This window comes from Limulus polyphemus, unplaced genomic scaffold (genome assembly GCF_000517525.1).
Source record: "Limulus polyphemus unplaced genomic scaffold, Limulus_polyphemus-2.1.2 Scaffold2939, whole genome shotgun sequence".
NCBI lineage: Eukaryota > Metazoa > Arthropoda > Merostomata > Xiphosura > Limulidae > Limulus > Limulus polyphemus.
In genome coordinates, this window is record NW_013668549.1 from 46,724 (window position 1) to 62,474 (window position 15,751).

General features: G+C 32.8%; 1 protein-coding gene across 3 annotated transcripts in view; it reads left to right on the plus strand.

Moving 5' to 3' along the window:
* LOC106468260 (nuclear hormone receptor FTZ-F1 beta-like) overlaps positions 1–15,751 on the plus strand; it is a 51,059-nt gene that overhangs the window by 27,305 nt on the left and 8,003 nt on the right. For all 3 annotated transcript variants that reach the window (XM_013928678.2, XM_022396598.1, XM_022396597.1), the window contains exons 2-8: positions 2,447–3,160; positions 5,345–5,752; positions 7,197–7,512; positions 8,861–9,232; positions 10,387–10,554; positions 12,499–12,728; positions 14,871–15,123. In XM_013928678.2, the coding sequence (XP_013784132.1) occupies positions 2,747–3,160; positions 5,345–5,752; positions 7,197–7,512; positions 8,861–9,232; positions 10,387–10,554; positions 12,499–12,728; positions 14,871–15,123 (2,161 nt within the window). In that variant the 5' untranslated portion in view covers positions 2,447–2,746. The remainder of the gene's footprint in view (positions 1–2,446; positions 3,161–5,344; positions 5,753–7,196; positions 7,513–8,860; positions 9,233–10,386; positions 10,555–12,498; positions 12,729–14,870; positions 15,124–15,751) is intronic.

The following is a 15,751-nucleotide window of genomic DNA, read 5'->3' on the forward strand; positions in this document are numbered from 1 at the left end:
ATATTACGTACAAACGTGCATGACCTTTTTTTTTTACATTGGTTGCTTTTTGTCGTGACCACTGTGAGGTTAGTGAACGCAGTCTGAAGAGCGTTTATAAGAAGATAAGTAACTTTTTGTTGTTGTTGTTGTTGGGCCCCTCAAGTGGTGATGTACTGCGGGAGAAAGCACGTGGTACTGTGGCCAGTGTTGCCCGTTTAGGTATATCGTCTTTTTCACGTGCACATCCAGGTCTCTGACTCATCGTTAGGTCACAAGTCACTCGAGGTCATTGGATTCATTTGTGTTGTTATACGGTTTTAGGTGACGTATTCATAACTACGCCCACGGACTGACATCCATGTGTATTTCTTTATTTATAAGTCATCCGTATGAAAGAGGGAGAGGAAAAGAGGTTTGTGTTAATGTTGTACAGAAATGGTTATTGACGTGGTATTTCTGAGAAAAACAGATTAGTGGTACTGTGTAAAACGAGAGCAAAAAAAAACAAAAACAAATTGAACTTGTATCTAAATATTAAAACTTTACAAGATAATTTGTTTCAGCTGTTTGTCTGTCCAAAAGGCAATACAAAAAACTGCATTAATTTCATAATATATTTTATGTTACGTGTACCCTTATTATATATATTTTCTTTACATTATCAACAGAGCCATCTATCCGGGAAAAGTGTGTTGTAGATCGAGGTTCACATTAATGTGTATGAGTCTGTTAATAACTTCACGATTTTCAGTCCGTTTAATAATTGTTAACCATATCTTTTTAGTAGTTATTTTCCAACAGGCTTCGAAATTTCCTAAGTGATAAAAAGTCGTAAATAATTGTGGCTAGTTCAAACGTCACTGGTAGAAGTATGAAAATGTATACATACACCAGGTATTTTAAATAATTTTATGCGATTTAATATGAGCCTACTGTCGTAGGGAGTGGAACTCAACCTCACAAACAGAATAATATATATTATTAATAAATAATTAATAAATATATAGTATATAATTATACCAAACATACGTTTCGATAGTTTTGCTTACTTTTTATTTACTCTTTTGCTTAATTTATAAGGTTAAAATCGGATTATTTAATACCCACGTTTGGCACAGCACAGATTGTTTATTTGTCTAGCTTTCAGCTTCACAACAAACTCAAGTTTATTGTATCACTACTGTGTGACTGTTTTAATATTTGTAATAATTTATGTTCACAATTTATCCAACTATACAGTATATATGCACATATCAAAAGTAGAAAAAAAAGTAACCTGTGAACTAATGAACCCAATTATATAAAACAAACTCGGAAATACGTAATGTCATAAATAATTTAGTTAGGCCTATTAAAGTAGTAGTCATACTTTTAAGAGAGACAAGTATAAGAGAAAATATTCTACGCGTGTGGCATTAATGGGGGAGGGGGTAGAGCCTCCAAGTTAATGATGTTCAGTAATCCAATTTTAGATTTGCCCCCATTATATGTCTCATTGCCTTCCCTTCCCCCTCCAATTGTATTGAATTGAAAATACAGTTCAGTTTGTATTTAAACTTTAAATAAATATGAAATGAAATATGATGGGATTGTTTGTTTAGCAGACAACAGTTAGTTTGTATTTTAGGAAACGTAGATATGGGGTTTATTTCATGATAGTATTAGACACCAACAATAGCATGTACTTTGGGAAATAACACATTTAACATGTATTTCAGAAAACAAGACTTTATTTCATGATAGTATCAGGTGCACAGAAAAATACCATTGCATAAAATGTAAACTTCTCCCTAAATGAAAAGAATATACATTGAAAATGTTGTAGTTCTTCAAGTGTTGTGAATTGTTAAAAATGAATAGCCATATATGATTTTCTGATACTCCACCTTGCTAATTGCCTTGTCAGAGCCTGAATTTCACAGTTGGTCCAATATTAGTAATTTTTTAGGTAGGAAAATTAAATAGTGTTGTAAAGCAAGAATAATTTTTGTATATTGGATGGAGTTGCTTAAGAAAATATGGTACATTCCAAAATAACTATTCCCCTTTTACATTAATTTCTGTGTATTAAATTTGAACCCAATTTGATGTGTATATTGTGTCGGAACATATCAAAGAACAAACAGTACCTGTGATAAAGTAATAAAGAGATGTTGAAAATTAAGATTGTGCCGTAAATGTATTAAAATATAGTGTTTATAACCCTTGGGTGGTATCAGTTATAACATCTGCTGACATAAGTCTGTCTGGATAAAGCGACTTTCAAAAAATAAGTGTATAATATAGGAACTTTGTTTAACAAAAAAATGATGACTTTTTCAATGTAATATGGTTTTTAGAATTATATCCTACCTAATTTATACCACTATTAAGATTGAATGGAGATTTTGTGTGTGTGTATATGTATATATTGTTATTGACTATTCTATAGGGTTTTCATTAATATGTTACTTTTTCCTTGTAGATATCAAATAATATGAAAATTGGAAAATGAAAAGACTGGTATGCCTTTACAGGCTAGATAGTGACAATAGAAATGATACATATCAGATGGAATACATCATTGAAAAAAAGGCATAGCTCAAGAAGAATGTATTTCTTCTTCGTGTTCTCCATGAATAAAAAACATTAAAGTACCAAATTATGGCATTATTTTCAATAACCTTAACAAATTGTTTATAACAAATCATTACTTATCTGTGATTATCTTTATGCAACTTTGGTCTCAAATGAATTTAGATTAGTAGAAGTCAAGTTTTTGATAATGGATAAAAATCATGAAGGGTTGAGTGATCCCTGCTTGGTCAAAGGTCTTCAAAACATGGCGAAGATTGACATAGATACTATGCTAATGGAAGATGATGATGGTAGTGATGCAGAGGTGATGCAGGTTGTAGCCAATGAGGCAGTCAACCTCCGTCTTAAGAAACAGCAAAAGGGAGTCAATGGAGTGATCGGTAATGACAATCAACAAGATCGAGAACGACCTATGTCTTGGGAAGGAGAACTATCCGATGATGATTTGAAAAACCAAACATCAAACGACTCGACTAAATATCTTTGTGTGCTAAAAGATACCAGTGAACTTGATCATTCAACAAAAAAAAACCTGTATATGGTAGAGAGAGACGATATTGTTAACTCTAGTGAGGTGGATGCAACCACAGAGACCATGAAGGTAAAGTTGTGATGATTGGTTAGGATGAAAGTTACCACTGTATAAAAGTTAGGCTTACTACTGTTTATGTTATCAGTTTTTAGGCTTAGTTTTAATTTTACCACTGCACAAAAGATAGGCTTACTACTGTTTGTTATCAGTTTTTAGGCTTAGTTTTAATTTTACCACTGTACAAAAGATAAACTTAGTACTGTTTATGTTATCAGTTTTTAGGCTTAGTATTAATTTTACCACTGCACAAAAGATAAGCTTAGTACTGTTTATATTATCAGTAATAAAGCTCAGTTTTAATGCTACCACTTGAAAATATAAGTTTGCTACTAATTACATTGTCAGTAAATAGGTTAATTTTTAGTCCTGTACAAAAGCAAACTCTGATGGGGATACTTTGAAGCAATTGTTTTGTTTTTCTATTATGCTATCAGTGTTATTATTAGAGATCAATTCTTAAACCAAGAGCACTTTCACAAGCACCTTCAGAACATATTTTTTGTAAAGAAATGATAAGCGTGCTGATCAAATAATGTGGTATAATGATATAGATGATATGCACAGCCATACAAGTTTTACAGAGGTACGAGTGTAGGATATTTCTGGATATGTGGAAAAGATATAAACTGATAGAGAATCAGTTCTGATATATGAAATAATATATGTGGTGGTGGTAAACATTGAGAGAATGTAGACTGATTCAAGTAAGAGATGCATATCAATACAAATAAGCTAGAAACAGATGATACATATGATATGGTGGTAAAAGTAAGATATAAAATTATAATCATTGTACTTGTATCAGTATTTACCTTTACTTTTATCAGCACATGTACCCTTGTAAAAATTGGTCCAAGGACAGAGTTTATACACTAGTACATGTGCTGTACACACTGATAAAAGTGTGTAAGATGTGTATGATACAAATAATAAAATAGAATATTCAGAAAGACATTGAAGCTAACTAGATTCTAGAACACTAGAACTAGGCAAAACGTTTCAGTTGCTAGTGTGATCATTCTTAAGTGCACACAGGTTTTAATGATATAGAAGGTTTTGGGTATTTAAATCAGCATTCAACAATATAAAAATGAGTGAACAGTGTCTTTAAATTACAGAATCAATAGTGGTTACTTATGCATGTGCATATCAGTATGCTTGTTGACACATTGCTCCATAGTTTTAATTTTTCTTTAAATCCTATAGCCTAGGCACCTGTATGGGTTAGAATTATACCACTGAAGATTTAATTCTAAATTATCAAGCTATAGTAGTAGTACATTTTTGTTTAGGTTATGATCAGTGGCTTAACTAGAGAACATTGGCTCAAATGCAGTTATGTATATATTACTAAATAGAGAAATAGACACACACATAATTTCATAAACACATAAAAATCATACAACACACTCCATTCTCCAACTACATACCAATGATCAAGATGCATCTCTCTAATCCCGAACATCACAAAAAAAATTAATTAATTGAAAAAATTAGCACTGCAAGGCCTACCGAAATATGGTTTAAAACAATTCTTGCAGACCTAAAGCTAACTCTTATTTCTAAATATTCTTCATTTATTAATATATTTTAAGTTTTTAATGTAATAATACAAATACCAACACTATATTTCTTTAACATATAGAAAACACTATAATGAGCATTATGTTATATTAATATAAAAGACTATAACAACTTTTAATACACAACCACTTCGAGACACACAAGCATCACAACTGATATTTCTTGCACCATCTTTTGGCAGTTTTTTCAAACTTAAGAAGCAGATGTTGCTCAGGTAAATAAATGTTTATGTATTTTCAGTGTTTTTAATTTTATTATTGACATTCCTGTTTAGGCCCCAAAGCCATTGCTTCGGCATAGTTACGCCACTGTTTGTGATACATGAACAAGGTTTCAACAGCTATATTTTGGACCTTTGGTAATAGAGTATGGCCAAGCTTTAGGAACTATATATGCCATCTATATGGTTTTTAAACTAGATTGTAGCAGTTACAATGTCTGCTTAAAACACTGTTAAACTATCCAAACTATAAGAATTGTAGCTTAAAGACTATTTATTATTAGCAGTAATGGTTAATTTATTGTGGTATATTGATCTTTAACATTAGCTGTTTTTTTTTTAATTGTCAGTTTTGTAGAATATGTTATTCATATTATGCTTCACCTTAGGTATTATCCCATTTTGGTGCAGTGAAAAGAAGCAATAGTAATGCTAGCAGTATTCATAGCCCTCAGACCACATCTTCAGTTCATCCTTCTTCTGTATCAGATGCAGGCTGTAGTCCATTTTCTAGTATTGTTCCTACACCATCTCCCATTTATCCAAATGATGTCCACCCTTCTCAACAACCACTGGGCCTTTCAAATACCTGTAATTACAACACAAGCCTTGAAGTTACTCTACCCAACTCAATATCCTCTTATTCTCCTGCTCAAAGTCCAAGCATTGGTAGGCATCTGGGACCACCAGCAGCATACCCTGTTATCCAGAGTCCAAATTCGCTAACACATCCTGTAAGAAAGGGTAAAACTGGAAGCAAGGGAACAGGCTATACTCCCTCAAACAGTCCTCATCAGGTATATTGTACAAAATGTTTTAAATGAATTCACTCTGGTAAGATCTGGTGTTGAGATGCATTTTCTTGAACTTTCTGTGTGAATCAAATGACGGGTATTACACTGAAACTGTATATAGTATGTTATGGTGTATGCTTGTCAAAATTGGAGCTGTAAGAAATCTTGTTACATGTAGAAATGTAAAGAGGGTGGTACAGTACTAAATTCAGTTAATAATTATTAATTAGTAAAATTATTTCATTAGCTAAAACATCTTAACAAAAGATTAAAAATTTTAATATAGAAGTATTTTAATGGGCTATCTGTGCTCTGCCCACCACAGTTTCTGTTGTAAGTCTGTAGATATTCAGCTGTGCTCTTGGGGGGAATATTTTTTTTTGCATTGGATAGGTAAAAATAATACTCATTCTCGAGGATTTCTAAAAATGTCATAAATCGTTAGTTCTTGTGTGAATGTCACAGTTTTGTAACAGATATGTTCAATAGCAATGTTGTTGAAAAGAAAAACAATTATTGATATAAAAAAATTTCACTAGTCTTAAGACATTCATATTAACCCCATTGGGGATAAAATCGAAGTATGTAATATCTGGAAAAAGTTTGAATTTACTAAAAATATTCTAGAACAAAAACTATGGATTAGGGCATCCATTTTGGTGTTATTCAGCTTTATTTAACATTCTATTGGTCATTATTTTATCTTTAATGGCCAAGAGTTGATTTTTGATGCTTTATTCTGTTTTGAAGTGTAGGAGACAAAAGTAGAACATTAGAAGATTATCATAGGCTTCTTGTTACTTGCAAGTGTAATGTCAAAAGGTGTTTCAAGTACATGTAATAAATGCATTTGAGATGAATGTGACCATGACGGAATATTAAATGAAAGAAAGGTTCTTTTGCTGCTGCTGCTTCTTCAGAAACAAAAGCTACTGTTGTTTTGGATCTTGAAGATATTAATTAAGACATTAATGAGGCTCATCCTTTGCTAAAATATTTAATTTAAATGTCATTAATTGTGTTCTCGTACTATATTTGTTTTGGTAATTGTTTGTGCTGAAATATTAAAATTTCTGGCCATGTTTACATCAAACTAATAATAGGCATCAGTTTGGATGTTGTGTCAAAACCAGTTTCAGTTTTTGTTTTGTATTTTTTACTCTTTTTAGACCCAAGTCTAAAAGATACAACAACCAAAAGTGAAAAATTAGTACTACAAGATCTGATGATGTGAACGTTCAACAGATTTTAGGGATTTTAGCCTTGTTAAGCTGCAAATTCAGGGTTACATTTAATAAATCTGAAATATTTTACTCATTGTATCTCTTGATGATGAAAACTTATAGAATAGTGAGAGATGCCAAGTGTATTCATATGTTTTCCATGTCATTTGTAAAATTATTCATTGTTTTTTTAATTTATTTGAAACACCTATTTTGATGTTTAGGATAGACCTTTGGTAGTGGAAGGCTATCTATACTCTGCCCTTCAGGGTCCTAACCAGGTCAGACACCACATTCCTGATGGTCATGCCGTGGTATCTCCTAACTGTAGTCCTGCTCGTTCAAGGAACATGCCCCTTAATAGACCCATTCCTTTTGGGGCATCTCCATCTCCAACTCTTCACCAACTTATGACAGGTATTAAGCAAGACCATATCTTGGCCTCAGCTTTGGAAAGGCCAGGATCTTACAAGTGTAGTGCTTCTGAAACTTGTTCTCCATTGTCTTACCACCCCTCGGGGCAGGAGTCCAGATCGACAGGTTAGTGAAACAATGCAATAGCAAATACGTTTTTTAATATACATTTAATAAAAAGAGAGATTATCATTTAATTGTCGTCTATGCTACGTGGTTAACTCAAAAATTTGTCCTTGACGGAAAATAAATTAATTGGACAAACTCATTTTGCATTTTTGGGATGTGTGTAAAAATTAGACACAGCTGCAATAATAAAGACTGAAATTAAAAATTCAAGAAGCTGTCAGCTTCATTTCCTATTTTGTTAATTAGTTCTGATACAATGTTTTTGATCACAAAAAAAGTTCTACAAACTTTGCCATTTAGCATTTAATTTTCTTCCATTTTGAGTTCAAATACCAAATGAACCAGATAATGAGAAATGAAAAATATTTTAAAGAAAACTGTATTTTTGGGCTATTTTAAAGTGCACGATAACATTGAGAGTATTTTCTTTTGTCTTAAAAGTTAAACTGTAACCTTTTTTTTTTGTTTACTTTGTAACTTGCCCTTTTTATATGACTGAAAATAACAATTCAAGATGATAAAATGTTATTTATTTTGTAATTTAGTTCCAAGAATTTTGTTTCACGTCGATTTCAGAACAGGTTTTACAACTGGTACAAAACTTGCCACTCAATATTCACTTTTATTAAAACCTGAGTTCAAATCAAAAAATAATTCTACATATTAAAAACTTAAAAATATTTCAACGAAAGCCAACAACTTCACAACTTTAATGAATGATAATTTTATATTAAATTATTAACCAAAGTAGTGTATTTCAAAATTGGCTAAAAACCACCAGGGTAGTTTTTATGAAAGCAATATTTCTACAACTTACAAATCAAGTCCAACACAAGTCAAGTTTATTGTCTAAAAACTTGCAAATAGTAATGTCACTGATATAATTATCATTGGGCACACAGAGAAACAAAATTCAAAAGAGACCTCATTTTGACAGCTATCTGTTTCAAGCTGGAAGGTCATGAAGTTAAATATAGTCATGTTTTAAATGATGAAAAGTGCAAACAAATGGTAGCTAAGAATTTGAAAGAAACACTTAAGATTGGAAGCAAATTATTTGGCAAGTGTATCTTGGAATGCATGGCCAAAAAATCTTGTGTAACCCTGGTGGGTGTTTTTTTAATGAGAAATTTAGAAAGTCATTGGGTCTTAATTTACATTACTTTCATTACTTTAAAGACAGCATAGTTAAAGAGTTAAATAAAGTAGTTTCTTTTTCAATGATACATATCACCAAGTTAGTACTAATTTTTCCTGTCAAGATATCAATCCCAAAAAAATTGAAAATTTTTACATGTGGCCTCAGATGGGTTAATTTTATAGTAATTTTGTTTCTTGCACATAGCTTCAAGTGCCTCGGATGAATCTACAACCAGTGACTTTGTGGCAAGTCCAACCAGGATGCCACCTGAAAGTTGTGAGGACAGCCAAACTCCTGACTTACCACCAAGTGTTTTGGGAGCATCGGGCACAGCTGGAATTTCTCGTCAACAGCTTCTGAGTGGACCCTGCCCCATTTGTGGAGATCGTATCTCAGGATTTCATTATGGAATTTTTTCTTGTGAGAGTTGTAAAGGGTTTTTTAAAAGAACTGTACAAAATAAAAAGAACTATGTTTGTCTGCGAGGAGCTAGTTGCCAAATTGTGATTAGTACCCGAAAAAAGTGTCCAGCTTGTAGGTTCGATAAATGTTTGAAAATGGGCATGAAACTCGAAGGTAAGATTTTGCTGTAATTTTAACTTTTTGCAAACTACTTGGATGCTGAAGGTTGTATCTGTGTTTTATTTCAGCTAATAACCATTTTAAACAAATGTTACATAGAATACATTGATAAGCATGGATACTAAAGTTTGTATCTGTTTTATTTCAGCTAATAACCATTTTAAACAAATGTGACATAGAATACGTTGATAAGCATGGATGCCAAAGGTTGTATCTGTGTTTTATTTCAGCTAATAACCATTTTAACTAAATGTGACATAGAATACATTGATAAGCATGGAAAATTTACAGTGTACTTTTTTTTGTTTTCATAATAACAATAATTTAAATTTTGCACATAACATATTTAAAAATGTACATAATAAATATTAATAATTTTGTAATTTATTGAAGAAAGTCTTCATCTTCAAGAGTGATATTAAGTCCCAGGTTATTTTTCAAACAAATTTTTCAGAGCTTTCTAATGTTTTGAGCAGAAAACCAATCCTTTTTTAAAATTTGTTTACCCATACCATCAAGGACATAATTTATTGGGAGTATGTTGTGGGGGATCCATAGGTGCACAGGCCTTATTTGGTGTTCTTACATTATGCTGTATACTTGCAACTTAAAATTCTTTTTAATTGTCTATTGGAGTATTCTAGATGTCATTCATATTACGTTGACTTTCAGAGAAAGTTTAATAAAGTTACTTATCTTTATAAATTGTTCAGTTGTTTTAGTAAATTACCAGTTGGTTACCTAATACTTTAATGTTTGTGAACAGTGTTCTTTTAATTAGCAGTCCAGCGCTCTCAACGAAGTGGTTATGTATTATTTCCTTCTCACACTAAAATAATAGTTTTATTATAAACTTCCCACTGTGAGACTTGAAGTAGATAGTGTCAGGTGGTTCTGTGATGAACTAAGTAATATGGCTAAGCTTGAATAGCATTAAAAATTAATGCCTTAAGCAATTAAACATGAGAGATCTATTCTATATATTTATTAGAGACAAAATGGGTTATATGAAGTTCACTTTTTTGAACAGCTTTCATCATCCTCATATGCATATTTGTGTCACTGAATTATAAAAGTTAGAATTTGGTGTTTTTCTTTGCTTTTTCATTTCTGTTCCTAAATATATTAAGAAATTAAATCAATTTCAGCAATTCGAGAAGACAGAACTCGGGGTGGCCGTAGCACGTACCAGTGTTCCTATGCCTTGGCAAGTCAGTCAAGTTTTGATTCTAAAGGGACAAGTAGTGTCTCTTCATCTTCTAGCAAGGAGCATTTACATATCAATTCAGAGATGTCTTTGCCAGGCTGCAGTAGAGGTTAGTAGTTCCTTAAATTTATCAATATATATTTTGTTTGATTCAGTGGTTAAATGTGGCACGGCATGGCCAGGTGGTTAGGGAACTTGACTCGCAATCTGAGGGTTGTAAGTTCGTATCCCCATCCCACCAAACATGCTCCCCGTTTCAGCCGTGGGGACGTTATAATGTTATGCTCAATCCCATTATTTGTTGGTAAAAGAGTAGCTCAAGAGGTAGCGGTGGGTGGTAATGACTAGCTACCTTCCCTCTAGCTTTTCACTGCTAAGTTAGGGATGGCTAACATAGATAACCCTTGTGTAGCTTTGCGTGAAATCCAAACCAAATCAGTGGTTAAATAGTGATATGATATCTGGGTCTCTAATAAGCAACTTACTGTATTTGTAGAGTACTTACTTGGTACTTGAGAGGTCCCAGCTTCAATCCTGCTTATTGGAGATGCAAAGATTGGAATACTACAGAAACATTGAAGCCCAGTAACTGGTCTTCTGTCCCACCTTCATATAAGGCCCAAGGATGAGCCTTTTTTTGTGAGAGGTGGAGAACGTTGCTAACACAAACATCATTCTTATTAAAGGTATTAGAACAGGAGTTGAAGAAATGAAGAGAGAGAAAAAAATATTGAAAGCATGTGACTCCAGCAAATCTCTTGTTTTATTGTTTTTAATATGCGATGCGAGCTAACTAGTGTGAATTTTTGGAGATGTGAAAGGGGTAAAGGTATATCTGGTATTGCAGCTACAGCAAAAATTATTGCATTCCAAAAACGCCATTGCTTTTCACATATTTATCCTCGAACATACTTACATAGAACTTAAACCTCAAGGATGCAGATATTGGAGGTTGATCATGGCACTTTCTCGAAATGAATAGATAAAATTACTGTACACCTCATGATATGATTAGCTAAGAAATAATATCAACCTAAACCATGATACTGATTCGGCTGTAATCAAAGGAAAATTTGTGATTGGACAATTATACGAGAAGCATCTACCCTGTGGCATTATAGCTCCCTCTAATAATCAAGGGACAGAATGAGGAGGAGAGCATCGTACTAAAATACTCTGATACTATTATTCTTGTTGTGTCTTTTAGCTCATGTCACTGTCATGCTTCTCCTAGTTCTTATCATTATGAATCTCATCCTTATAGCATTCTTTTTCTAATTAAAAGACAGATTGGCATTACTCTTCTCCCACACCCTTTAACTAATGTCATGCCGCTCCTTTACCTGCTCTGCTGTGTGTGCTGCTCTTTGCATTCATCATTAGTAATATGTGCTGATAACATTCTTTGGGTTCGACATTGCTTCTTCATTTTTCTGTGATAACTAAGAAAAGGCTGATATATAAAAAGTGCTGTAAATTGGTGTTTTTTCTCTTAGCTTTGCATTTTGTATCTGTTAAATAAATAGGTATGTAGCAGTTCTTGTCAGTCAACATTCATGGTGTATGAACCTTTTAAATTGTACAACTTCATTCTCTGATGATGAATCCCAGAGTTCCATAGGATGGCCACTCATGTGCTCTACTTTCACCTTTATAGCCATCATTATCACATCCATATCAACTACATTTCATGCATGTACTACTCTCAGACATTTTTCAGCTTCATGTAAGCTATGACGAATTTGCTTCCTCAGCCGTCTCTGTTGATAAAACCATAGAAAATAAAATGGTTGTTTTTATTCTTGACTTCCAACCGTGTTTCTTGTATTGTATTTTTTTATTTGGTCAGGTTAAAATGTGAGATGCTATTAAATTTGTATGTGTTACAGAGTGTTAATACTTTCTTGAATACTAAAACTGGTGTTAAACTAGTATAAAAAAAGGATTTTTATGTCTTAGTATCATTATATGGGTACGTGGCATTTACGTCTTAAGTGTTCTGTAATATATCCTACAGAACTTATTTACCTTATTTTTGTTGTTGGTTTTTTAGAATCTCTAGGTGTACAAGTATCTTCGACACAAGGATCACAACAAGTTCCTCAGCTTATTCAAGAGATTCTATCAGTTGAACACCTGTGGCAGTATTCAGACAAAGACTTAAACAAAACTGAGGAAAAGGTCAACAACAGCGACTCGGACTTTTTCAGTAACATTGCTGACAATCGACTCTACAAGATTGTAAAGTGGTGTAAAAGTTTACCCCTATTTAAGGAGATTCAGGTAAGGCAACTGTACTTGTGAACTTTTAGAGATAAATTGAGGTAAAGTCTACAGTTGTTTAAAGGAAATGCCAAAAGAGCTAGTATGTTGTGAAGATGTAGAACAAACTGTGTGTGGTAAGTTCATGGTATCTTCAATTTGCATTCTGATTTTTCATAATATGATTTGTATTTGACGTGCATATTGACGTACAATTTCCTTTGTGCCGTCATTTGGTTTTTTTGACTATTGCTTTAGGTGGAGGAAGTGAGGTGAAAGTGACTTTTCCAAAACTGTAGGATAGTCCTGGTGTAGAGTCGGTCAGCATTGGCTCGTAGTTGTTGATTATGGCAACAATTAATTGTGCTTTCTGGATGTGATTACTAAGTCATGTTATCAATCAAATCTTGGCTTATTTGTTCTTACGATGAATGATGGATCTTTGATTTTGTTCATGTGCTGTCCACAATTTTGTACCGATTTCACTCGGTTCTGTGTTTTACGTTATATGTATTTTCATCCAAGTGGATTCGTCTTGGACATAAAATTACTAGCACTTATAATTTTATTCAACACCATCAGAAGTCATGCTTGGTCAGTCGTTGACCATGGTGTGGTCGTTGATTGAGTATAAATCATATAATTAACATAGTTTCTGTCAGATATTAGTATCTTTCTTCACCCTAATCTTATATGCTTCAACACTACTGTAGGTCTAACTATAAAACAAAACATGAACTTAATAACAGGAGGCATTTATTGGACGTTTTGGATTCATCTTAATTCAATCATCAGTAATGTATGGTTACAAAACATTAATAATAATTGTAATTACACCAGAAATATATGCATAAGAAACAAACAAATCAAATATACATATATAACACGAGAAAATGAAAACCGAGGCACAAGTGAAATAGTTAAAATAGGTTTAAATCCAGTGAAGGCTGTGTGTTATTTAGGAATGGGGAAGAGTTTTTGTGTATGATGCTTCCTGTTATTACGTTCATATTTTGTTTTATTGTTAAGCTACATTTTCTGAAAAATGAGTTGATTACTGTAAGCATTTATCACACAAAGATTTAAAACTATACCTGTTTTCTCTAACTTTCAGATTCTATACTAACATTTTTTAAATTATGTTTCCACTTTTAAGAACTGGTCAACTCTGATTTGTTCTCTTCATAGGCTCCTTGTCAAGCTTGGGTAAACTCACTTTGACAAGGTCACTTTAAGTAGCATAAAAGGTCATTTACATGCAGACTGTGCTGCTTTTCTGTAGACATTGTCACATACTGAATAAGATCTGAATTTATGTTTTAATTTAACTTACAGTACTTTAGTTATTCATAGAATTATTTAGATTTAATATACAACATTTAGTTCCATAGATAATAATAACTACATTAGCCTAACGTAATAGGCATGGTACATGAAGCTTTACATGTGACAGTTCTGTTTCAATGCTTAGTAATTTGCTATGCAGGTCCAACCCGTGTCGGAAATTACTGGTATAAAGACTAAAGACACCACTAACATCGAGGATACCCAACTGATGAACTAAGCAGAATTGTTATAGAGGCTTTTTGAGACTTGCTTGTCACTCATAATTAAGAATAATTATTTGTTAATTATGATTTTTATTAAAGATTTTAAAAATTCTTCTGGTAGAAGTTATTACTTAATTCTGTCATACATTTAACTCTGCTGTAGCTGTTACAGTGGCAGGTGGTGTTAAGTAGGATGAGTAGAACACTACAAAAATAAAAGAAATCTTTAATATCAAGATAAAAACATTTTCTTGACTGAGACCTGTGAAGTAACAGCATACATATATATATGCACGCGCGCGCACACGCACACACGCGCACACACACACACACACACGCGCGCGTAGGTTACAGTAAAATAGAGAGACTGTCGAACTCAACCCCCTCTCAGTCAAAAATCATTACTAAAGGGGGATTGAAATCGGAGCCACGATACAGCTAGACAATAGTTCACTTCTCGTTTACTCTCCTAAACTACTGGCGGAATCGTTTATAGTGTAAACATTGTATGAGAACTTTGTACATGTAATGTATTTTTTGTATGTTTATTAAGAAGTTACTTAAAAAAAAGCATTGAAAAGGAAAAAAAAATTTCTTCTTAATTTCAAACTAGATAGATGATCAGATTGCTCTCTTGCTCAATTCTTGGTGCGAGATGCTTCTTCTGAGTTGCTGCTATAGGTCCATTCCAACCCCAAAAGAAGTTCGGATCTCATTAGGAAAATCCATGACCTTAGAACAGGCCCAGAAAGTTGGGCTGGGTCCAGTGGTCGAAAGAATGTTGAATTTAACGGAACACTTACGAAGGTTACACATAGACCAGTACGAGTACGTTTGCCTGAAAGTCATCATTCTGCTAACATCAGGTATGTTTTTGTCAATGTTAGCATGCTATTTAAGAGCTACAGTAATATGCTATGAAATGTTAGTGGATATCTATGGTGCACGCACTAAGCCACATTTTATCACTAGATTCTGTGGCAACAAATCCTGAAAATGATTCTTCAATGTGAATACTATTTGGCTTGATGAAACTGTATACCGTATTTTTTGTTGTATAAGATGCACTTTTTTTTCCCCAAAACTTTGTCTTCAAAATAAGGGTGCATCTATAAAGTCATATACACCGGTGAGTCTTATATTCCAAAAAATACAGCACATTTTATGAAACCTGAAATTTTGTTTAATATTTTACAGACATGAATTTCCTTGTTTTGTTTTTTTATGAATTATTCGTAATGTAAATATTGAAGTAATGAGTAAATTTCTTAAGTAAGAAATTTAAGATGGCAAGAACATTTTCAAAGTAAAATTACAGTAAGACCTCCCTTACCGCCAACCCGCTTTAAGCTGATTTGTTATAACTGTGAAAGGAGGTAAGTATCTAATGGAAATTTATTTTCGGTAGAGGAAAATATTAATCTTGGAAAGCATTTCATTCCATTTTTAAAATTTAATTTTACTCTTGCTCAGTCATAAATTAAGAATAAATTG